This window comes from Phalacrocorax aristotelis, chromosome 20 (assembly GCF_949628215.1).
Source record: "Phalacrocorax aristotelis chromosome 20, bGulAri2.1, whole genome shotgun sequence".
Taxonomy (NCBI): domain Eukaryota; kingdom Metazoa; phylum Chordata; class Aves; order Suliformes; family Phalacrocoracidae; genus Phalacrocorax; species Phalacrocorax aristotelis.
In genome coordinates, this window is record NC_134295.1 from 2,126,239 (window position 1) to 2,150,006 (window position 23,768).

A 23,768-nucleotide genomic window follows, 5' to 3' on the forward strand; every position below is an offset into this window, starting at 1 on the left:
TGCCCCAGGCACCACGTGCCACAGAGGTGCAGCCACATATTTTTTAATTGGGTTTTTTTTCAGTCTGCAGGTTTTGAGCCTGGCAGTTGGCTTCGGCCGACAGAAATGCGGAGGGAGGTGTGTGGGCCGGGGCCAAGCTCTCCCGGGGGGCGAGCAGAGCCCGTCTGGGGCCTCCTTCCCCCAGGGCTGCAGCCAGGAACACTAATTCAGAAGAAATTTGGGGTTTTTGCACTTTTTTCCAAGCAAGCTGGCCAGGGGCCTGGCCAGAGTGGGGGGCTGCTCACCACGCCGGGCTAGGAGCCCCCTGCCTGGGCTGGTGGGTTCTCCAAGCACAATGTCATATGGAGCCTTATGGGGGGCGGTGGCCCCCCCCCCCGGGGTGGGGATGTCACAGCCCCCCCCAGAGGTCTCAGTGCCGGGGTGGTCGACGGAGGGGACACGGCCCCCGGGCACGCCGGCACCCCCGCGGCGGGCAGCCGAGTGCGGAGCCGGCGCGGGGGGGCTGCGGGGGGACCCCGGGAGCGGCGGGGGGGGCGGGGGGGGCAGGGCCCGGCGGCGGGGGGAGGCGGCGGGGGAAGGCGGCGGGAGGGGCGGGGCGGCGGCGGGGCGGGGGGGGGGGCCGGGAGTGAGGGACCCCCCCGCGGAGCGTGGGCCGGGCGGGGGGAGCGGCGGGGAGCGGCGGCGGTGGGCGGGCGGCGGCGGGCGGCTCGGCCCCGGGTGCCCCAAGGGCTGCCGCCGAGCCGGAGGCTTCCCCGGGGCTCCTGCCCAGCGCCGAGCGTCCGGCCCCCGGCCCGCCCGGCTGGCACCGGCACCGGCACCGGCATCGATACGGGCATCCATACCGGTCGCAACATCAGCATCAAACCCGACACCGGCACCGGCAGCAACATCAGCATCGACACCGGCACCGACACCAGCATCGGTATCGACATCGACACCGGCACCGGCAGCAGCACCAACGCCGGCATCGACACCGGCACCGGTATCAGCGTCGGTGACAAGGGTGGCTCTAGCTCCAGCAGCGCCCAGGTGAGCAGTGATGGGTGGTGGGTGCAGGTGACGTGGTCGCACGGAGGCCCTGGGCCGTGGCAGTGGGTGCCCTGAGCTCGTGGGTGCTGGGGACAGGGTGCCCGCCCTGGGCTGGGGGTGCCCGCCCTGGGCACCTCCATGGCAGCGCGTCGGAGCAAAGGGAGGGTGGAGAGGCAGGAGGCTCAGGAGATGGCGGTGTCCTCAGGGGGCACAGGGGTTTTGGGGGGATGAAACTTTGCGGCAGGCTGCGGTGCTGAGCAGCGTGGTGGGGTGTCTCTTGAGGGCTTGGGGGGGGTCCGTGCCCATCCCACTGGGGGCAGGTGGCTCCGGGGAGGATCGGGATAAGCAGTCGTCAGGCACCGAGCAAGGCTCATCCATCTTGGGGTGGGCAATCCACACCCACCCCCATGGTGGCACCTCTGTCCCATCCTGGCACCCACCCCGGTCCCCCTCACCCCCTGCTCCCCCCTCCCTGGCAGGTCCTGGGGTCACCACTGCCCCCTCTACCCTACCCCATCCTCATCTCAGCTACCCCAACCCCCCGACCCTCCCAGCTCCAGCCCTCAGCTTCCCAGTTAAGAGCTTCCCGGATGATTCCGGGCTCGGGGATCTGGGGGGTCCCAGGCAGCAGGAGCCCAGGGAGAGCCAGTGCAGGGCTGAGCACTGCTCTGGGCAGGAACCATGCACATCTCGTGCCTCCTCCCAGGCAGGCGCACCCTCTCAGGGAGGAAAGGGCTTCCCCAGGCACAATCCCTCCTCACTGCCTTCAGGGCATTATTTTGGCAGGCTGCCCCTGCAGATGCTTGGATCAGGTCCCTCTGGTCCCTGGAGCTGGCTCCTGTCCCCTGGCTGGGTGGCAGTGCCACCGAGGGGTTAGCAGAGGCAGCATGTCCTGCGCTCACCCTGAATACTCACAGCCCATGACCTTGGGGCTGTCCACCAAGGGACATCTCAACCCTTGCTGTCTTGGGGGGCTGCCTGGACTCCTTTCGGGATGTCCCCCCTCGTCATGGCCAGGCAGGAGTGGTGGGAGATATAACCGGGAGTGGGCAATGGCTGTGCCACTGTCTCCATCCTTTATTGTCTCAGCATCTCCCCCCAAAAAAGCAGGTTTTGGAGAGGGAAGGGTGCTGGCGGAGCCAGGTTCTCCTCACTTCTTTAAACTGGGGGAGCCACAGCGTTTCTTCCAAGCTGGGCGGCTGGGAGGCTGTGCCCAAGATCTTCACCCCCAGGGGACTGTGCCAGGCTGGAGCAAGAGACCACACAAGGGTCTAAACTGGATATCAGGATTTCTGCAGCTCAAAAAGCGCTGCCGCTCCCTGCCCTGCCCCTGCAGCCACGCCAGGGGCTGCTGGGGTCTTTGGTGGCTTGTAGAGGGCTGTGCCAACCCCAGCCTGGGGACTGCGCTGGGTGTCCCCAAAGGCAGATGGCGAGTGGTGGGCTGGAAGGCAGAGGGGGAGGCGGAGGAGGTGGCTGGGAGCCAGGGGATGCTCGGTGGGAGGCTATCAGTGGCTGTGGTTGCATCCAGCCTCGGGGGAAGCCTTGGGGTTCAGCTCCCGGTTCAGCCAGCGAAGCTCTGGCACCTGTTCCTGATCTGGCCCCACGCTCCCTCGCAGGACAGCGTTCTCCTGCGAGGACATGAAACCACGAAGATTGGGGTCAGGGCTGCAGCCTTGCTCCGACCTTGGGGCCTTGGGTTGGCTCTTCCTGCACCTGGCTCAGCCAAGGGGCAATGGATCCAGCTCTGCTCCATGAGGGCTGGGCATTTCAAACCTGCACAGATTTCTTCCCTCCTCAGCTTTGGGTCCCTTCCCCACCAGCTCCCCCAGGGCCAGGTGGGTGTCACTGGGAAGGCGCTGTGAGAGTCACCACATTGGAGAATCCCAATGATGCTCCCGACATCAGTGGGGGAAAACATATCATGCAAGGCCTTGCCACAGGGGAGGGCCATTGGTCCCCCCTGAGGGGATGCTGCCTGGGGAGCAGGACACCCTGGAAGGTTTCCACCTCCCTTCTTGGATGAGTTGCAGCAGGAAGGAGAAAATCTGGTGGCTGCCAGGGACCTGGGGGGAAGCAGATGCCAGGGGCTCCCCAGGGAGCCGGAGGTACCAGCTGCAGCACGTGTTCTGGGAAGCCTTCAGCTGGCTCCGCTTCCCAAAATTAATTATCCGGGTGCCTGCATATGTCCTGCTGCTTTGACAGAGCTGGGAGCCTCCTCTGAATTCAGTGCCACTTGCCCTGGGCACCCTGCTGCCCTTTCTGCCATACCCAGCTGGATGCACGGCTGAACTTGGCTCTCCTTGGTGTGACCGGTCCAGCCTTTGCAGTGGGACCAGTATTAGTCTGTGGATTCACCAGGCAGGTGGGGAGCTGGAAGAAGGGGATCTGGAGGAAAGGGACTGTGGAGGTGGCGAGCAGGGGAGTCCCTGCGTGGCCCCTGGATGTGGTGCAAGCATTAGTGCGGTGCCCCTGGGGTGGGTGACATGGAGCATCACTCACCCCGACCTGACTGCAGCAGGCCAGGGCTGCAGGGAGCAGACAAACACCCCCAACACTGGGAGCTGGACCACAGTCCTCTCCTGATGCTGACCAGTAGCAGATGGAGAAAAGGGACCTTGCACTGGGAGAAGAGGCTCCCGCGGTACGCAGCCGAGCCTGGGGCATTTCAGAAATGCCTGGTGCCTCATGTCACCCAGCCCGCGGCACTCCCGGCATGGCACAGCCTGGCATGCACCTGGTGGCACCCAGCTGGCAACCTCTGCCCCCATAGATCTCCCAGCCCCTGTCCCAAGCAGCCCATGCCTGTGTCGCACCATCCTCATGACTCCTCGGGTTTCCCCTGGCACAAATCCCTACGCCATCCACGTGCTCCGCACCCACAGCCAGGAGAATCGAGGATGTCCCCGTCCCCAACCCAGCATCTCGCATCAGGCCCATCAGCTCCCACCCAGGATGCTTAGGCTGGAACAGCTGACAAAAAGCCATTTGGGGAGGAGGGAGCCTGAAACTGCTACAGAATGAAACCAATTTAGATGTGGGTGACACGTTTATTATGCAAAATTATAGTTTGTGCCGTCGTCGGAGCAGCTAACTAAAGGTTACGGTGGGAGCTGTATTACCCAGGGCTCAATCATCTTAATTACCTCCCATTAGATCGCCTGCTTTGCAACTGAGACTCATGGTAGGGGAAGCTCCTGTTTACCTCCCTCGGCTACGGCAGCAAGTGCTGATTTGCCCACAGTGCCAGGTTCCTTTCTGTGGGGGCTGCGGGTAGGTTTCCATCATACCCATGTGAAAGGGGCTGTTGCATTTGTCCCCTTGGACTCGAGAAGGACCTGAATGCAAAAAATGGGACTGAGAGCAGACGCACAGGGTGAGGAGTGTGGGGGAGATGGGTTCAGCCCTGCCATGCACCCCCCAGCACCCTTGTGGGGTCCTCGATGGACACCCAAACCCCACAGGGGAAATTCCTGTCCTCCTCCCACCACACCAGCAACTAAAGGCAATTAACTGATAAGGGTGTAGGAAGAGATACTCGCAAGACCTGGAAGAGGTTACAGCCCACAGGCTGGCAAACACTGGGCTGGCCTGGGAGTGGCTGGAGCAGCCTCCATCCCTGCTGGGACGCGGTGGGATCCCTCCCTCCATCCCTCCCTGGGATGTGGTGGGACCCCTCCATCCTCCCTGGGATGCCTCCATCCCTGCTGGGATGCGGTGGGATCCCTCCCTAGGGATTTGCCGTGTTCCCACAGTAAATAGCCACGACCAGACTATTGCTGGTGATTTTTTGGGTGCTTTTCATTTTCCCAATACCAATGAGCAGGCAGGCTGGCAGAGCCAGCGGTGGTTGCAGCGCAGGGAAGGGACCTTTCTGCTGTCCCAGAGTTGCTCCCACTCCAGTGCTTTGCCCAGCCCGTGTGTCAGACCCCAGCAAGGGAGCTGTCAGCTCTTTCCTCTGGGATGCCATATTGCAAAGCAGCTCCATCCCTACCAGCAGCAGCTTTCCCAGAGTCCTGCATGTCCCTGCAGAGGGATTTTGCACCTCCCAGCTGCCGGGGAACAGGAGCCCAGCTCTATAGAAGGGTAAAAGCCAGAGGTGCTTTTTTTTTATTATTATTATTATTATTATTATTATTATTATTATTATTATTATTAGTAGTAGTAGTAGTAGTAGTAGTAGTAGTAGTAGTAGTAGTAGCACAAAAGGAAGGATTTTCCTCTCTAAATTTCCCAGGGGAGAACTGGGAACCCAGGGGTGATCAGGTGGGATGGGAAGGAGTGATGTACGCTGGGCTGGGAGCACCGGGCTCCAGGAGGATGGAGAAGAGGACCCAGCTTATGGTTATTCCCTCTGTGGGTGAACAGGGCCTGATGCACGCTCCATGGCCAACCCAGCTGAGGTTATCCATCCCCCTCCCTCCTGTGCCAGGGTTCTGGGAGATTTTGGGTGCAGGGTAAGTCCCTGGCAAAGCCTGGGAGGAATGCTGCACTGGCAGCCCATGTCCTTGTGCTTCTGCCTGCTCAGCTTTTAGTGCTTTGTTCTTTAAGCTTGTCCAGGAATGAAATTAGGATGGTTCAGAAGCCATCACGCATTTGGGTTACTCTGGTACTTTTGGCATCATCCCAGGATGCCCCGTGCACTGCTCCCATTGGAAAAGATGCCTCAATTTTATCCATTGATGGACATGCAGAAGATGCTGGCTTGCAGGTGCTCAGCAGGTCTGTGTTGGGATTAAACTGCCAAGGCCTCCAGAGCACTCCTTCCTGGCCCAGTCCTGGTCTGTGGGATCAAAAGGGGATTTTCTCTGTGGTCACTACCCTTCAAGATAGCCAAGTCAGGATGTGAGGCACGGTGGTGAGCACCTCAAGGTCTGGAGGCACCCAGATTTGGGTTGGCGGCGTTTGGGTTTGCCCTGCAGATGATTGGGGAAACTTTGGGTTGGGATGTCAGCGAGCACGTGAGCTGGTTTTGCTGTTACCCTCGAGCAGCACTTGCTCTGATTTGTGGTTGCAGCATTATAAGCCAAAGTGACAGTTTATACAAATAGCCTGAAATCCTGTCTGGAGAGACTCAGGTTGGATTTTATTTTTTTTTTCTGGCTTTCATGAGGGTAGTAAACAGAACTGAACTCTTCCATCATCCCTGAGCACAATGAGACTGGGATTGATGGAGCAATAACCCACCCTTCCTTTCTCCCAGCAACTCCATCCTATGGATTTCAGCAGCAAAACCCACCTCTTGTGCTCATCTCCCTGTTGGCATCCAGGAATTACAGGGAATGAAGATTATCAGTGTCCCATTTCGGAGTCCTTCCCTCTCACTCACTCTTTGCCTTGAATAGGAATTTAGGTACCAATATCCAACAAGCCTGGACGAGCCCTGCTGCAGAGCCAGTGAAGGGAAGCGTTTATGTTCAGTCTAGGCTGGCGTTATCCAGGATGCATCTCAGGTTTTAACTTCTAAGTCCTACAGCTGGAGTAAAAAAGATCCTAAAAAAATAAGTCAGCCCTAAAGCATGCAAAAAGGAAACAGAGGGTGAATAAAGGTGAGTGAATAAAGACAGATCAAAGTCAATCTATTGGGTGGAATAATTCAGGATTGGGGTATGAGCAGGGATGGGACTGAGCATAGACCTAGTCCTGCCCACCTGCTTGGCAGTGATGGGGACCGGGGAGGGAGCAGGGGAAGGGGAGAAGAGGGTGTCAGGATGATAAGAGGGATATCAGGATGATGGAGGGGAGGAAGAGACACTTCAACGTGCCCCGAACTGATGTGTGAGGCAATCAAAGCACAAGCAGGAACCATGGAGAAGATGGAAAGCAGGTCAGGCTGCGAGGATAGGTGTGTAAGAGCAAGAGCAGGAAGGTCGAAGCTCAAAGCGGGACTCAACAGGAAGGGGCTTAGAGGGTAACAAGAATTACTGCTCTAAGTACATTAGTCTGTCAAGGAAGATCCGCTGCTTAGCGGCGAGGGGCGGTGGTGGGAGCCCACGTGTTGGATGTCTCTGAGGCAATGGTGTTTGCTGGAAAGTGCATCACATGGAGGGGCCACCCCATGGGTACCGGGATGTGCTGGACCACCTCAGCCTGGGCCAGAGATTTGGGGAGCTGCCAGTGTAACCTCCTCTCTGAAAACCTGCTGGAACAATTCCTCAAAGCTCTGGGGAGAAGCTGAGGCCACGCGGTGAGGAGAAGCCAGGGAAAAATGAGAGAAAAGATAGCATGAGACCTTGACGATGCTCCAAGCATCCGGGTGCAGGTTTGCTTCAGACCCAGCGCTGCTTCACTCCCTGCTGTGTCACCACCGCTCGAAAGGTGCCAGACAGGATCTGAGCTGGGCCAGGCACCTCCCCAGCCTGCCTGGAGACCTGGCGATTTAGGGACAAAAGCGCTCACCCATGGTCGGAGAGGATTTGCTTCTGAGGGCTGGCAGCAGGGTGCCAGCATCCGCCCACGGGCAGGCGCTGGCAACAGCTTCCCTCCCAGCACCGCTTCCAGGAGGGATCATCATCTTGAGGCACTTGGGTTGGGACTTCCCTGTGCTCTGGGCTTGAAGCAAAACCTGTTCTCCGTGTCACTGTGCATCACCACATTAAAAATTCCTGTACCAGCCAACACTCCCAGGGCCTTTTCCCGTCTCATTTCTCCCGCTGCCCTGGAGACAATGAGTTTGGGACAATATTTATACCCATCCTTCCCTCTCGCCTGGATCCTGGGAGTTGTTTATGGGCTGCTGACAGCTGACAAAGCCCGTTTCTACATGGCAATGGGTGTCTGCTCAGCATCTCCTGGGCGCTGGCACTGGCAGTGTTGCTGCTACTTCGGGCAGGAATGCTGCTGCCTGCAGCCACATCCCTCGAAATGAAACCGCCGGGACCAAACCTGCTGCCTCCGCGGGAGATCTCTTGGCTCTCCAGATTTTATCCTGTGTTTAATTATTGCCATCTGCTGTTCCAGGCTCCAGGGGCTGCTTGGTCTGTCTGGTGGCTGTTGGTCTCTTGTTAAATCAATCCTGTTGGATTTTCCTCCCATGTGGACTCAACATTGATTTTCCTGGATGATGCTTTCATCCCTTTCTGATCCAGGGCAGGTCTTTCCTTCCCCGCTTGCAACACTCATTTAATTCAATGTTACAGTTACACTTTGGCAAATCCTTCCCATTTTTCATCACGTTTATCGTCTCTTAATAACATCGACATTATGAGGTTGCCAGTCGATTTTCAGAGGGCTTGCGCTGAGCTGCGGTGTTTCCCAGCCTGTCGTTGGCAGGGCATGGCACAGACCCCCGCAACACACTGAATTAAATGAGCATGAAGAACCCCCCCTTATCAAGAAAACCAAGAACATTAAATGATCCAAACCCACGCTTCCAAATTAGCTAACAACCCATCAACCACTTTCCAGCTGAACAAGCAAATTCTTATGCCTATGGTTAAATGAATCCTTAACAAAACTTTACAGCCACCGCTGTAACATCTCCCTGGTCCTAAACACCCCGGAGCATTTCTGGCTCATGTGCCCTGGGAGGGGGAACGCGTTTGGCAAAGCTGGCCAGTGCTGTGTGACCCTGGTAGGGACTGCGAGACGTCCCGTGCTCCCCATGCTCCAGGTGCTGGCTCCGGCAGCAGCCATGGATGCTATTTTAGGCGAGCCTGTGAGCATGGTCTGCTCCCTCCCATCCCCCCGGGACCCCAGGTTGCGGTGTTAGAGGGGATACCCCTGCCTTGATCGCTGGGGAGGGCTCCTGGATGTGCTGCCCATGGAGGTGTCCGACCCGATCTGAACCCATGGTCTCTTTGGCTGCTCTGTCCCCAGGGTGTTCACACCTTTCTCTCCCCATTCAGCATCTTCCTTCCTTCCTCCAGGGCTTTTATAGCCAGGGAAATGTGAGATTAGGCCAAACCTTTGAGCAAGAATGATGCCACACCAGACGGAAGACCTCCATCACCAAATCCTGCTGCCCATCCCACACAAACCCCCGCGGGAAGGAACCCAGCTCCTCCTAACACCCTTGGCTGGTTTCCTCCCATCGACGGCAAAGCCCAGATCAGGCACAGCATGGCCGTAGCGTCTGGTATCCCTGCCTGCGCCTGGTGTCCCTGCCTGCGCCTGGTGTCCCTGCCTGTGCCTCGTGTCCCTGCCTGTGCCTCGTGTCCCTGCCTGCGCCTGGTGTCCCTGCCTGCGCCTGGTGTCCCTGCCTGTCCCTGCCTGCGCCTGGTGTCCCTGCCTGCGCCTGGTGTCCCTGCCTGTGCCTCGTGTCCCTGCCTGCGCCTCGTGTCCCTGCCTGCGCCTGGTGTCCCTGCCTGCGCCTGGTGTCCCTGCCTGCGCCTGGTGTCCCTGCCTGTGCCTCGTGTCCCTGCCTGCGCCTAGTGTCCCTGCCTGCGCCTCTTGTCCCTGCCAGTGCCTCATGTCCCTGCCTGCGCCTCGTGTCCCTGCCTGTTCCTCGTGTCCCTGCCTGTGCCTCATGTCCCTGCCTGCGCCTGGTGTCCCTGCCTGTTCCTCGTGTCCCTGCCTGCGCCTAGTGTCCCTGCCTGTGCCTGGTGTCCCTGCCTGTGCCTCGTGTCCCTGCCTGCGCCTCGTGTCCCTGCCTGTGCCTGGTGTCCCTGCCTGTGCCTCATGTCCCTGCCTGCGCCTAGTGTCCCTGCCTGTGCCTGGTGTCCCTGCCTGTGCCTCGTGTCCCTGCCTGCGCCTCGTGTCCCTGCCTGCGCCTCGTGTCCCTGCCTGTTCCTCATGTCCCTGCCTGCGCCTAGTGTCCCTGCCTGTGCCTGGTGTCCCTGCCTGCGCCTCGTGTCCCTGCCTGTTCCTCATGTCCCTGCCTGTGCCTGGTGTCCCTGCCTGCGCCTGGTGTCCCTGCCTGTGCCTCGTGTCCCTGCCTGCGCCTGGTGTCCCTGCCTGCGCCTCGTGTCCCTGCCTGTTCCTCATGTTCCTGCCTGTGCCTCGTGTCCCTGCCTGTGCCTGGTGTCCCTGCCTGCGCCTGGTGTCCCTGCCTGTGCCTCGTGTCCCTGCCTGTGCCTGGTGTCCCTGCCTGCGCCTGGTGTCCCTGCCTGTGCCTCGTGTCCCTGCCTGCGCCTAGTGTCCCTGCCTGTGCCTCGTGTCCCTGCCTGTTCCTCATGTCCCTGCCTGCGCCTCGTGTCCCTGCCTGTGCCTCGTGTCCCTGCCTGTGCCTCGTGTCCCTGCCTGTGCCTGGTGTCCCTGCCTGTTCCTCATGTCCCTGCCTGCGCCTGGTGTCCCTGCCTGTGCCTCGTGTCCCTGCCTGTGCCTCGTGTCCCTGCCTGCGCCTAGTGTCCCTGCCTGTGCCTCGTGTCCCTGCCTGTTCCTCATGTCCCTGCCTGCGCCTCGTGTCCCTGCCTGTTCCTCGTGTCCCTGCCTGTGCCTCGTGTCCCTGCCTGCGCCTCGTGTCCCTGCCTGTGCCTCGTGACCCTGCCTGCGCCTAGTGTCCCTGCCTGTGCCTCGTGTCCCTGCCTGCGCCTAGTGTCCCTGCCTGTGCCTGGTGTCCCTGCCTGCGCCTCGTGTCCCTGCCTGTGCCTCGTGTCCCTGCCTGCGCCTGGTGTCCCTGCCTGTGCCTCGTGTCCCTGCCTGCGCCTCGTGTCCCTGCCTGTGCCTCGTGTCCCTGCCTGCGCCTCGTGTCCCTGCCTGCGCCTCGTGTCCCTGCCTGCGCCTGGTGTCCCTGCCTGTGCCTGGTGTCCCTGCCTGTGCCTCGTGTCCCTGCCTGTGCCTCGTGTCCCTGCCTGTTCCTCATGTCCCTGCCTGCGCCTAGTGTCCCTGCCTGTGCCTCGTGTCCCTGCCTGTGCCTGGTGTCCCTGCCTGCGCCTCGTGTCCCTGCCTGTGCCTCGTGTCCCTGCCTGTGCCTGGTGTCCCTGCCTGTGCCTGGTGTCCCTGCCTGTGCCTCGTGTCCCTGCCTGCGCCTCGTGTCCCTGCCTGTTCCTCATGTCCCTGCCTGCGCCTCGTGTCCCTGCCAGTGCCTGGTGTCCCTGCCTGCGCCTCATGTCCCTGCCTGCAGACGATAGGGAAAGGGGTGGCTGTGCCCAACCCAAGTCAGTCCCTTCATTGGGTGCATCCTGCAGCTCCCCTGGCCCAAGGCTGGTAGGGGAGGAGGAAGAGGGGGAAAAGGAAGAGGGGTTTATGTGCTTCTCACCCTAAACCAGTCCTCCTCCCAGGGCTGATGCTCCAGGGTGTCTGGCTGTAGCACCTCCTTCACAAGCCATGAATTTTGGGTTTTTTGGGCTTGGATGAGGAGGCCTGGAGCAAAAACCAGGCAAGCAGGGAGCAGGTCCTGGAGCAGGAGCCTTCCTCCTGCTGCCCACAGGTACAGGAGCTCCCCAGGCTGCTCCAGGCTCCAAACACTAAAGACAAGCAGTGGGGCAGCACCCAAAACATGGCTCAGGAGATGTTTCCTGCAGCTGATCATCCTGCAAGGAGCTTCAATGCCAAAGGCAAGGTCTAATCCTGCACAGGCTGCCCAGGCAGCCTGGACACTGGGCAGGGGTTGGATCTGCAGCAGCTCGTGATGGGGAGCGGCATGTCCTGGCTGCGGTGGGATGCCAACATCTCGCTTCTCTGCACTATCATCTCATGATTGCTTTGCAACATCATGATGGTTTTAAACTAAAGAAGGGTGGATTCAGACTAGATATAAAGAAGATATTTTTTACAACGAGGGTGGTGAAATCCTGGCCCACATTGCCCAGAGAGGCTGTAGATGCCCCATCCCTGGAAACACTCAAGGCCAGGTTGGACGGGGCTCTGAGCAACCTGGTCTAGTTGAAGATGTCCCTGCTCACTGCAGGGGGGGTGGGTTAGGTGGCTCCTAAAGGTGCCTTCCAACACAAACCATTCTGTGATTCTATGATCTCACCCCCTGGCCTTCAGCCAGACCATCACCTTCCCCTCTTGCTCTTTAATCCGTCATTTCTGCAGCCAGATTACGTTACTGAGAATCCCCAGCCCAAACCAAGCAGCTCAGCACGTGCCCATGGTTGTCACCCATGTGGCATGAGAGTGTCAGGGCTCAGTGGCACCACCGGAGTTCTTGTGTTGGGAAGACGTTGTGTTGCATGAAAATGCCTGAGGTTTGGGGGCATCCCAGCCTGGATATGGCCTTGTAGGATAATTTTCTCATCTCCTGGTGGCCTCGGTGCAAGACACAGATTTTGCTAGGATGAGGCTGGCTCGATTTCCAAGGGACTTGACCAAGGGGACATGACACGTCCCAGCGCCGTGTCCTCCCTCCACCTTTTCTCAGTATCTTCCACCACAGCCCATCTCCAGGAGGGATTAAGGTTTATTTCTGCCCTACTCTCCTTTATCCCATTAGGGGCATTAAGGCAGGAGTCAGCAGCCCCGAGGACCTTCCATGTGACTCCAGCAGCTTTTTTAAGTTGCGACCATGTTAAGCCTCCCAGAAACTGTCCCTGCTTAGAGGGGGAAATCCCCACTTGCTGAGCAGAGGCCCAGGGTTTATGCAACATTATTTGCCCAAGGCCGGGTTGCATTTGCTGCCTGTGGGTCCGGGAGGACGAGGCAGCGCTTGGCATTGGGCAGGCATCGGTGCCTTGGACGTTGCTCCCAAGGGAGCCCAGGGATGCAGGGAGATGGGGGAAAGCCTGACGGGCTCCCCGTGACACAATATTCCCCCTGCTGTGACAACCGCTGAGGGGTTTCGGTCCCATCCAAGGTCCCAGCAGCCTCTCTGTCTGTGCCAGTAAGAAAGTCCTGATCTCTCTGCACGGGTTTTTGGTGCACTGGGTGAGCATACGGGGTGTAACCCCTGCCTGTGTCCAGGGCACCCCGTCCCCGGCATCCCCGGAGTTGTTTAGCTGCAGGAAGGAGACAGGCAGGATCCAGCCTGGTCTTGAAGGCTGTTTATTGCCTGATTCTCCAGCGCTTGAGCTGACAGGAGCTGCTGGAGCTGCCGGGGAGGCAGCTTTGATCTAGCCCTGCAAGGCTCCTGTCTTGCTGGGATGCGCGAAGAGTCAGCCTGTGTGTGTGTGTGTGCGCGTGCATGTGTGCAGCGTGTGTGTGTACGCGTGCATTCACATGTATATGCATCTGTGCATGCATGCCTCTGTGTGCGTGCACGTGTGCAACTGCGAGCATGCCTGGTTGCATGTGTGCATGCCTGACTGCGCGTGTGTGCGTGTGAACATGAGCGTACACACGTCTGTGCGTGTGTGTGCTTGTGCATGCTCACGTGCTCGCACCATCACGCATGCCAGGAGCGTGAGCCCCAGCTCACCCCAGCCCCTCTTCCCAAACGGTTGCCAGGGTGACTCGGCGGGTGCTCCGGTGCCATCCCGGATGCTACACGCCACCTGCCCGTGTCCCGGTGCCCGGAGCAGGGGCTGCCGGGCCGAGGGCTCCCACCGGGCAAGCACGCCTTGCTGCGGGGCGCTCGGTGCCAGATGGGGGACGTGAACTTGAACTTGCGCTGTGTGGTGAGCAACTCTGTGACCAGGAGGTGACGCAGCTCCCGCACTAACAGGAGCTGACCGGAGCTCTTGTGCTGACATAGGGATGCGCATGTGTGCTGGCGTGCATGCAGAGCACATGGCATGCACACACATGTGCCAGGGGATGCCATGCATTCGCACACATGTGCTACAACACACCATGCGTGCACACCCATGTGCCAGGGGGTGCCATGCATGCACAAACGTGTGCTACAGTGCATCACATATGCAAATACCTGTACCAAGGCATTTCAAGCATGCACATACGTGTGCCATGGGACACCCTGCATGCACATGTGTACCAGAGGGCACCACGCATGCACACCCTGGCACTCAGCTCCAGCTGCATGCATATGTACACTCACACACAACAGCCCATCCAGGAGTGATGCACGCAAACATGCACATACATGTGCCAAAGCACACGCAAACACATGCAGCTCCAGAGTGCCGCAGGCGGTGCACATGTGCACGCACGCCCACCCGGGGAGCATCGCGCCTCTGCTGAGCCTTTGCCACGGCACAGCCACCACTCACAGGGCCGCCGACCCTGCCCTTGTCACGCACCTGAGCCTCACTCCGTGCCTCAGTTTCCCCACCTGAAAAGGGCCTGGGCCCTGCCCCACACGGGGCAGCCACCTCATGATTAATCATGTCCCGGGTTAATCATTCATTCCTCCTCCTCGCAGGCAGCCAGGGTCACTCATCCTGCTCGGCACAGCGCCTGCACCCAAGGACTCAGGGACCTTGGCTTGTCCTCCGCCGGAGAGTGATTCCCAGGGGGACACTGGTGAGTTCAAGCCCCCCACAGCAGGACAAGCTCCCACTGCCACCAGCCTGGGGACACCAGTCCCAGCATTGCCACCAGCATCCAGCCTCAAGGGGACGGGCGTGCTTGGGTGATGGCTTGGGGGTCCCTGCGCCCCATGAGCAGGTAGAGTGGGTCTGGGGAGGGTGGAAGTCACCGCTGGCCCTTCAAGATCCTGCGCCACCTCCAGCCTGCAGCTGCAAAACCCGCCTGCAAAGGTCAAGAATATTTACAAGCACTGAGCAAACATCCCAGTAAGGTCTCAGCAGCGGCGTGCACTGGGGTCGGATCCACGCCAGTGGGTTCCGCATGGTGTCTGGTGTTGGGGACTTCCCAGGAGAGTCCTCCACCCATTCGAGGGTACCCCAGCATCACACTGCCTGCCCTCGCTCTCCAAGGGACGTGGTGGGATCCCCAGGTTGAGGACGATGTCCCATGGCACTGCAGCTGGTCCTGCTGTGCCCTCTCAGCCTCCCTTGCTGTCCCACCTCCCACCTGGGTGTCACCTCCATGTCCCCATCCCTGCTCTCCGTCCAGCCCTTGCTGCCATCGCCTGCCTGCCCACCAGGGACAAGGGGTCCCTGCCCTTCGCAGCCCGGCTTGGTGTAGCCACACGGGGTGCTGGGTGCTATGGGTGCCCTGCATGGGGACACAGCCTCTCCCACCCCCGGAAGGGCTCCCACTCCCTCCTTCCCACCCCATTGACAGCAGCCCCAGGAGCCATCACTGACCCTCTGCTCTGCCTCCCCCCAGGTCGGAGCAGGAGGGGACCCAGCTGGGACCCCCCATCTCCCATCGGGTCCCTCGCTGGCTGGGAGACGTCCAGAGGGGAAACTGCCAGGCCAGGGAGCGGAGCGGGACCCTGGGCACGGGGGAGACGCAGCACCAGGCCAGGCTGGAGGGTGCCCGGTAAGGCTGCTTGGGGGGGTGCTAGTGGGATCCCTGAGGTCCCCCCTTCCTCCATGGTGCAGTGACCAGTGGAGGTCACAGCACCCAAAGGTACCATCCCTGGGGCAGGGCTGTCCCACGGGCAGGGCGGCCCCTGCCTTTGCTCCTGGAGAGCCTGCAGTCGGGGTGGGCAGCAGGGGTTGTAGAGGGCTCAGCCCTGCTCCCCAGGCAGCTGCAGGCAGGGGATGGTGCCTGCCTTGACCTAGAGCATCCTGCCTGGAGCAGGGGCTGGGTGCCACCTTGCCCAGCGGTGCTGACAGGGAAGGGGACCGTGTCTTTCCAGGGTTAGCATGACCGAGGTGGAACCTGTGCTGGACTTTGCATCCTCCGGGAGAACGGGCCGGCGCAATGCCCTGCCCGACATCCTGGGCTCGCCGGCCGGCGTCAGCCCCTCTGACCTGCCCCTCAAGCTGGCCGAGATGTCCCTGAACGCGGGTAGGTGATGGGGAGGATGGGGGACAACGCGGGCAGGCAGGAACCAGGGTTGCTCATATCCTCGTCTCTCCTCGCAGGCAGCGGCCAGGAGATGCAGTCGCCCTCGGCGGAGGTGCCCCCTCCGCAGCCCCCCAGCCCTGAGCTGAAGGACACGTCCTAACCCCGCTCCCGGGGGGGACATTGCTGACCAGCGGAGGAAAGAGGAGGCTGCGGAGCATCAGCCCAGCTTTCCTGGCATGGCCGGAGTCCGCTGGGTTTTCCTGGGTGCTACCGCGGCGAGACCGTCGGGTGTCGTCCCCCCCGCCATGGGGGGAGCATCGCATGGCGGGGACCTGCCGTGACAAAGGGGCGATTCCCACTCACGCCCTGGGCGAGGACCTGGGGGGGGGAGGATTTTTTTGCCTCCCCAGGGGGGAGGAATATTTTTCTTCTGGGGCATTTGGCAGAGCCAAGCGCAGGGGGTTCGCTGGGGCGGGGGGCTTTCTCCTCGTCACAGGAGCAGCCCGCGGGTGTTTCTAGCTGAGTGTGGTGTTCACTGTGATGTTTTGGGTACCACCGCCGTCTCCTGGCCTTTCTTCCTGGGTGATCCAGGAGCCTTTTTCACGAAGGATGGGGCGAGCACTGCACGATCCCAACAGCCCGCCCAGCCCTTAAGCAAAGCCTCCCCCCCCCCCGACCCGCCCCCGGCAGCCAGCACCTTGCTGAGGGGTCCCACTATGATTGGAGCACCCCAGGGTGGTCCCTCCCCCAGGAGTGCGGGGTCTCAGCTCCTTATCCAGTCACCCTCTCTGCCGGCCCCGGGTCCGCGCAGGAGGGAGGCAGCTCTGCCTCTGGGAGGGTGCCGGTGATTTCGGAGGGGGTGAGCAGGGTGATCTGAGCAGCCCCAGCCCTGCGCATCACCCCAGCTCCCTCATGCTGGGGCCACCTGTGGGTGCCCACGCCTGCTCCCCTCGTGCAGCCCTGGGATCCCCGCCGGGTCCCTGGAGAAAACCCCGGGAGGGGGAAGCAGCGTTGAACCAGACCAGCTGGGTCCTGCAGCTTTGGGGATGTGCAAGAAATGGAGTCGGGGTTTCCAGGCTCTGGCCATGCTCACTGAAACCTCCACTTCGGCTGGCGGGTGGAGGGGGCTGCCGAGGCACCGGGGGGCTGGGGGAGGCGAGAGGCCGGGAAGCACTTGCCTTGCCCCGATCCTGCCCCGGGCAGGGGCTGGTTTCCCAGGCTGGGGTTTGCTGGCTGGGGGCTGGAGCGGGACAGAGTGGTTGCACATTGTGCTGGACCCAGTTCCACCATGGATGGTCACCTATAGCTGTCGCTGTGGCCCCAGCAAATAAATCCCAGAGCCCGTGTCCCCTCCTGCCACCGCCGAGCTGGTGACTGGGTCTGGAAGAGCTGCACACAGGGCCACCGCCTCCAGCAGCCCCCGTCCCCAGCACCCCAGGGTGGCCCTGGGCACCCCTGGGCTCTTGGGCAAGGACACCAGCTGCCTGTCCCTTGGTGCGGAGGCCAGCCCCAGTCAGGACACTCTGTGCGCGTGGGCATCCGTGTGCGTGTGCGTGGGCACCTCTGTGCATGGGCACGTGCACGCACGGGCGCCTCTGTGCATGGAGCACCCACATGTGCGGGCACCTTTGTGCATCCGTGTGCGTGGGTGTTGTGCACATGGGTGTCAGCGTGCATGTCTGTGGGTGTGCAGGGCGGCCGTGTTCTCAGGTGCTCCCGTGGGTGGGCGTCTGTGTGCGTGGGTGCCTGTGTGCACAAGTGCTCACGTGCATGGTCACCCATGTGCTTGGTGGGTCCCTGTCAGCATGACTGTCCATCTGGGTGGGTGCTCCTGTGGGTGAGTGTCCGTCTGTGTGGGCAGCCACCTGCATGTGTGTTTGTATGCATGGGTGCCTGTGTGCATGGCTGCTTGTGTGCGTGGGTGCTCGTTTGCATGTTGCCACCCACATGGTGGGTCTCTGTGGGCATGCGTGTTCACGTGCATGGGTGGGTGGGTGTCCCTGTGCACAGGCAGCCATGTGCATGCATGTTCATGCGTGCACGATACCCATGTGCACGGTGGGTCCCTGTCAGCATGACTGTCCATGTGGGTGGGTGCTGCTTTGGGTGGGTGTCCGTCTGCGTGGGTGTCCATGTGCATGGGCAGCCTTGTGCATGCGAGTTTGTATGCATGGGTGTCTGTGTACATGGTTGCTCACCCATGAGGGTGTGTGTCTGTGGGCATGGGCAGCTGTGTGCACAGTGGGTCTCTGTGGACATGGGTGCCCACAAGCATGCGTGGGTGGGTGTCGATATGTGTGGGTGCTCCTGTGGGTGTGTGTCCATGTGCATGGGTGTCTGCGTGGGTGAGTGTCCATGTGTGTTGGTGTCCATGCGTGTGTGTGCTCCTGTGCCTGGGTGTCCCTGTGCACGGGCAGCCATGTGCACGTGTGTTCGTGTGTATGGGCGCTCGAGTGCACAGTACCCATGTGCACGGTGGGTCCCTGTCAGCATGGGGGTCCCCACGCGTAGGTGCTCCTGTGGCTGGGTGTCCATGTGCATGGGCAGTCATACATGTGACCATTCACACCTCGTGTTTCCACTGTCTTGGGGGGAGCCTGTGCGGGGACCAGGGTCCTGTAGATTTGGGACACCGATGCCCAGGAAAGTGAGGGGACAGGGGACAGCTCCTGCCCTCTTCATCCCCTCCAGGGCCATGTGGGTGGGTGCAAGTGGGGGGTCTGTCTCCCCAGGGACTAGTCTGGGGAGCTGTGCCCTGCAGGGTGTCCCATCTTTGGGGAACACCCATCCGGTGGGGTCTGGTGCCTGTCCCCTCTGGGGACGTGAGGCAAGGGGGTCCCGCTCTGAGGTAGTGCTGGCGGGAGGAAGATGAACATGAGCTCCTGGCTATTTTTGGATGCCTGTGATGAGACCTTGAGGCCAGAGAGAGGGAGAAAGTGTCCCTGCATTGCTCCTGGACCTGGTCACTTTGACCCTGATGTCCCCAAGATGGGAGGGGGGGGGACAGGGACGGACGACAGACATGCTGCAGCCATGGGGTTTGAGGGCATCCAATCCCCCTGGCTGGGACCCTCTGCTGCCCAGGGATGGGGGCAGGTGGAGGCACGTCCCCAGGGAGCCGGGGACAGGGAATCCCATGGCCATAGGTGACCCCCGGCACACTGGGAAGGGACCGGGGGACGCGCTGGCCCTGACCCCACTGCCACCGGAGCCCGAAGCGGGAGAAGGGGGGGGGAGACATGCTGTGAGTCCCACGGCCCCATGGCTGTCTGTTCCCCAGTGTCCCACCCACAGAGCATCTCTGGGGGCACACTTGTGTGTGTGTGTCCCCCCACGTGTTCCCACACTCCCCTGAATGACTGTTCTTGCTGCCTTCCGTGTCTCAGTTTCCCCAGATCAGCTCCCCATTCCCTTCACGTTACCCTGAAGGACACTGCCATTGCTGGTGTCCCCGTGTCCTGGCTGCACCCACCGCTGGCAGACCGCGGCCAGCACCTGCCCCCCCCCACTTGGGGCTGCCAGGGGGTGGGCACACACCTACCATGCCCAGCTCTGCCCTGCCTCACTTCCCCCATATCCCCCTTTGGCCACCCCACACAGCCAGTGCAGAGACTGTACACAACTCATGCCACAAATGACCTGCTCTGCTCTCCCAGTCTTTGACCTGACCCGACCTGACCCTCCGTGTCCAGGGGTTCTGGGCAGAGGTTAGTGGCCAGTGGCGGGTGATGAGCGGCTGGGCCGAGGTGGCCACTGGCAGCGCTGCCGAGGAGTATTTCTGGAGCGTGGTTGTGCCTTTTCCAATCATGTGATGAGGACATTATTTAAGGCGGCTGCGAGGCCGGCAGGCAGCTGCGAGCTGGGCGGCGCAGTGCCACGCTCACAGCCGGCCAGACCCCTGGGCCCCCATTTCACGCGTGTGGCTGTGTCCCCCCCTGCACCCCCTCACCATGGTCGATGCCTTTGTGGGCACCTGGAAGCTCGTGGATACGGCCAATTTCGATGAGTACATGAAAGCGTTGGGTGAGTTGGGGGGGGCTGCGGGGGGGGGAGGGCTGGAGTCAGGACATCACCTCCTTTTTTTTCTACCCACCCCCTCAACTTGCCTGGCCGAGCCCCCCCTCACACGGGGCTCTGGCTGCAGTGGGGGGGGCTGCAGGCAGGGGAGGGAGCTGCTGCCTGTGCTGGGTTTATGGGGGGCTTTGGGGCTTTCTGCACTGGAACTTGGGCTGGGTAAGGGGGTGTCGCCGTTCCTCTGTCCACCCCGGGACAGCCCTTGGCGGCAGGAGGGGATGCGCACCCGCAGCACGCAGGGAGCTGCCCGGGACCCCTCCAGACTTCATCCCCCCCTCCCGAGTACCCCATCATTCAGCCCCAGCCCTTGTGCAGCTCCTGGGCAGGGTGGGTCCCCCCACCCAAGAGCAGTCCAGGGGGAGGGGGTGACACCAGTGCCCCCCCCACCCCGCCCAGCCCCGGAGCTGGTGGCTTCTGGTGCAGGATCCATCCCCAAGCAATGGCAGCACTTCCCGGCACCCCCTCCTCTCTGCTCCTGCCCCGGAGCACCCCCAAGTGTGGTGGGCACACACAGGGCCCCCTGGGACCACAGGTGGGGAGCAGTTTTGGGGTTCACCCCCCAACATCAGAGGGAGGAAGGGGTCTGGGGTGATGCTGGCAGGGACCTGAGGCTGACGGCTGCATCCTGCCCCTCCATGCGCCCTCAGCCCCCCCCACCCCTTGCACCCCACAGGCGTGGGATTTGCCACGCGGCAGATGGCCAGCCTCACCAAACCCACCACCATCATTGAGGTGGAGGGCGACAAGATCACGGTGAAGACCCAAAGCACCTTCAAGAGCACGGAGATCAGCTTCAAGCTGGGCGAGGAGTTTGACGAGACCACGGCGGACGACAGGCACGTCAAGGTGAGCCCCCAGCACCTGCCCCCGCCGCGTCAGACCCCCCCAGAAACGGCGTGTGGGCTCTGTCGGATGTGGCCATCAGCGCTTGGCTCTGGGGCTCCATCCTTTTTGCCTTTGGAAGGGTAAAACCCCTTTGCCCGCTGGGGCTGGTGCTCAGGCCCAGTCTCACCCAGCCAATGCCCCGCTTTGCGGCAGGGTTTTCCCTCGGGGAGCAGCACAGGGCCCCAGAGCTGCCAGGAAGTTTGTGCAAGAACCAGGCTTGCAAATGCCAGCCGCCTGACCAGGGGCTTGCTCAAGAGGCGAGGGGACGCGGTAGAGTGGCAATGAGTGTTCTCTCCACTCCAGGGAGGAGGGGGGAGGGACACGAGACCTACTTGTGAGCCCCATCTTTGCTTCCCTGCAACCCAGGCAGCTCTGCAGGCAGGGACAGAGCGGCTGGGCAATCCTGCCCAATGGTTCCCCAAGGGCTGATGCCTCCCTGGGGGTTCCTGGGGAGGCCGATACCTCCCCGGTTGGGCTGTTCCTCCCCATAAGAACAAGGGAAAAAAACCCTCGAGAGGGGTAAGAGCTTCTTTTGTAGCCTCTCCCACCCTGCAGAGGCAATTCCCCTTGCAGGACTGATTTGGCCCCTGCTTTTTCCTAATTTCCCAGCTGTCAGTCCCACAGACCATTAAATACACTCTGCATGGAGCAGCCAGCAGCCCTGTGCCCCCGCCTGGCCCAGGGGGGACCCTGGGTGCGATCCTGGGGCTTGTTGGACCCAAAACTCTTTCCTGGCCCTGAAGCAGCAAGGACAAGGGCTGGGCAGAAGGCAAGGATGGGCTGAAATGGGACAAGCACGAGCAAAGCGGTAGTGCCAGGCAGATACAGGGCAGCATGTCCCTGCCTGCAGCGCTGCCGCCGCTCGGAGCTGCCAGAGCTGGTGGAAACTATGTTCAAAGCTCCTGCCCGCAGCCCTGGGACGTGCCCTTCAGGCGCCCCTCGGATGGTGGCCAGAGGGCACACAACAGGGCAGCGGGGGGCTGGGACAGCTGCCCGAGCCACGGGCTGCAGGGGATGGGGCTGGTGGGATCTGCCATGCCATGGGGTACACATGTCATGGGGGACCCAGGCCATGGAGCACCCAGGATATGTGGGCTCTAGGGCTGTGGGGCACCCGAGTTGTGCAGGGAGCCGAGTGCGGGGCAGGGCCACGGTGTGCGGAGACTCTGGCTGTGAGGCACCCAAGCCGTGCGGGGACCCAAGCTATTGGGGCGCCAGAGCGGTGGGGACACTCCAGCTGTGGGGAGATTTGATCTCCAGGGGACCCCCAGCCATGGGGGGCACCCAAGCCTTGTAGGGATCTGGGCTGTGGGTGCACCTGAGCTGTGGGGAGAGCTGAGCCATGGGGAGACCCAAGTCATGGGGGGAGCTAAGCCATGGGGGCACCCAAGCCCTGGGCTTTAGGGTCCCAACCAACGGGACCCCTGAGCCATGGGGTGGCCTGAGCTGCAGAGGCACCTGAGGGGCAGCACCCAGCTCTCGAGGAGCTGGGTGGGGGGCACAGGGCAGGATGGGGCCGTCCTGTCCCAGCACAACCCCGCACCGTGCTGCCCCGCAGCTGCGCCCAGCCGACTGTCACACTAACCTTGGCACCGGCTGGGCTTTCAGGGCTGAGTCAACAGCGGCGGCTGTGCAAACAGCAGCCCTGGCGAGCAGAGGCGTGTTTGCCAAGCCAGCCCCTCCAAACACCCTTGCTGGGCCCTGCCGTTTAAAGCACTGATACCTGCCCTGCCTCTTTGATCCGGCACCGGAGCCAGCGAGCCGTGTTTGGGAGTGGCCAGGAGCAGGTCCCAGCAGCGCCGGAGCAGGATGTGGCCCCGGGCAGGGCTCCCTGTGCTGGCCCCAGGTCAGGGAGTGCAGGGCTGCCGTGGTGGTGCCCACAGTGAGGTTATTGGGGGGCAGCTGAGGCTGTGACCGAGCCGGGGGCCAGAGCAGGATCCAGCCTGTGCCGCACTGGGCTGACAAAATCAGGTGGGATGCTGCCAGATGGGCATCCCGACATGGCACCCACAGCCTGTCCCTGATCCCCACGGGGCTCCAGGCTGAGCACGAGGATGCCCAGCATTGTGCCCTCTGAGGGACAAAGCCCCCCAGAGCTGAGAAACCCCTGGGAGGAGGGTAACGGCGGGTCTTGCTCTCTGCCTGCAGTCCGTGGTCACTCTGGATGGAGGCAAACTCGTCCACGTGCAGAAGTGGGAAGGGAAGGAGACATCGCTGGTCCGGGAGCTGAAGGATGGGAAATTAGTTCTGGTAAGGAAATAGAAATGGTTTTAAATCAGGGGGGTTCAGTCTGGGACAGGGCAGCGAGGAGCTGCACCGGCTCAGCACGACTAACCTCCCCACCGCCACTTCTGCCACCAGACCCTCACCATGGGCAGCATCGTCTCTACCCGCACCTACGAGAAGGCAACATAGACGCCGTCCCCAGCTCCCCCGCCTGTCACCTGGTGCCGCATCACCCCCCACATCGCCTCCATCCTCACCCCGCGCCGAGCACGGCTCGCTGCAGCCTCGGAGCCTGCTGCACCTGCCGGGGCTGCCTGCTGCCCCCATCCCCATCGCCTCGATGGGCTGCCAGGGGCTTGGGTGGTGGTTTCATGGTTTGGGGTATTTTTTTTATTAATAATGGGAAATCCCATGTGGAAAACTAATAAAGGCCATGTTGTTACAGCTCTGTGATCAGTTTACTTGGAAAAGGCTTGTTTGGCACATGCTCACCCATAGCGTTGAGCCACACCGGTCTCAGATGGGCTGTGGGGAGGGGAGTGGGGGGTGAATCCAGACCAGACACCTTGGCAGTGAGGGGTTGTCGTGGTTTAACCCCAGTCACCAACTCAGCCCCCGCAGCCGCTCGATCACTCCCCCTCAGCGGGACGGGGGAGAGAATCGGAAGGGTAAACGTGAGAAAACCCAGGGGTCGAGATCAAGACAGCGTAACCGGGAAAGCAAAAGCCGCGCACACACGGGCAGAGCAAGCCCAGGCGTCCCTTCACCCCTCCCCACGGGCAGGCGGGGCTCAGCCATCCCCAGGGCAGCAGGGCTCCATCCCGCCTAACGGTGCCTGGGGCAGGGAAACGCCATCCCTGCCAGCGTCCCCCCTTCCTCCTCCTCCCCAGCTCCGTGTGCTGGGCATGAGGCCG

The 23,768-nt window shown here is 61.6% G+C and overlaps 2 protein-coding genes across 2 annotated transcripts; both read left to right on the top strand.

Moving 5' to 3' along the window:
• Positions 1-681: 681 nt before the first annotated feature.
• LOC142066749 (cAMP-dependent protein kinase inhibitor alpha-like) lies at positions 682-16,205 on the top strand. Its single transcript, XM_075114640.1, has 5 exons — positions 682-1,029; positions 14,168-14,268; positions 15,040-15,195; positions 15,518-15,669; positions 15,747-16,205. The coding sequence occupies exons 4-5, from the start codon at positions 15,525-15,527 to the stop codon at positions 15,827-15,829; spliced, it is 228 nt and encodes a 75-aa protein (XP_074970741.1). The 5' UTR covers positions 682-1,029; positions 14,168-14,268; positions 15,040-15,195; positions 15,518-15,524; the 3' UTR covers positions 15,830-16,205.
• Positions 16,206-19,399: 3,194 nt separating this feature from the next.
• On the top strand, positions 19,400-23,298 carry FABP3 (fatty acid binding protein 3). Its single transcript, XM_075114795.1, has 4 exons — positions 19,400-19,692; positions 20,417-20,589; positions 22,777-22,878; positions 22,990-23,298. The coding sequence occupies exons 1-4, from the start codon at positions 19,620-19,622 to the stop codon at positions 23,041-23,043; spliced, it is 402 nt and encodes a 133-aa protein (XP_074970896.1). The 5' UTR covers positions 19,400-19,619; the 3' UTR covers positions 23,044-23,298.
• Positions 23,299-23,768: the final 470 nt, after the last annotated feature.

Bases quoted from the DNA above. Each gene is read 5' to 3' on its own strand.
- LOC142066749 (XM_075114640.1), top strand. From the start codon at position 15,525: ATGACCGAGGTGGAACCTGTGCTGGACTTTGCATCCTCCGGGAGAACG. The intron at 15,670-15,746 runs GTAGGTGATGGG...CTCTCCTCGCAG, and splicing joins CGAGATGTCCCTGAACGCGG to GCAGCGGCCAGGAGATGCAG.
- FABP3 (XM_075114795.1), top strand. From the start codon at position 19,620: ATGGTCGATGCCTTTGTGGGCACCTGGAAGCTCGTGGATACGGCCAAT. The intron at 19,693-20,416 runs GTGAGTTGGGGG...TGCACCCCACAG, and splicing joins TGAGTACATGAAAGCGTTGG to GCGTGGGATTTGCCACGCGG. The intron at 22,879-22,989 runs GTAAGGAAATAG...TTCTGCCACCAG, and splicing joins AGGATGGGAAATTAGTTCTG to ACCCTCACCATGGGCAGCAT.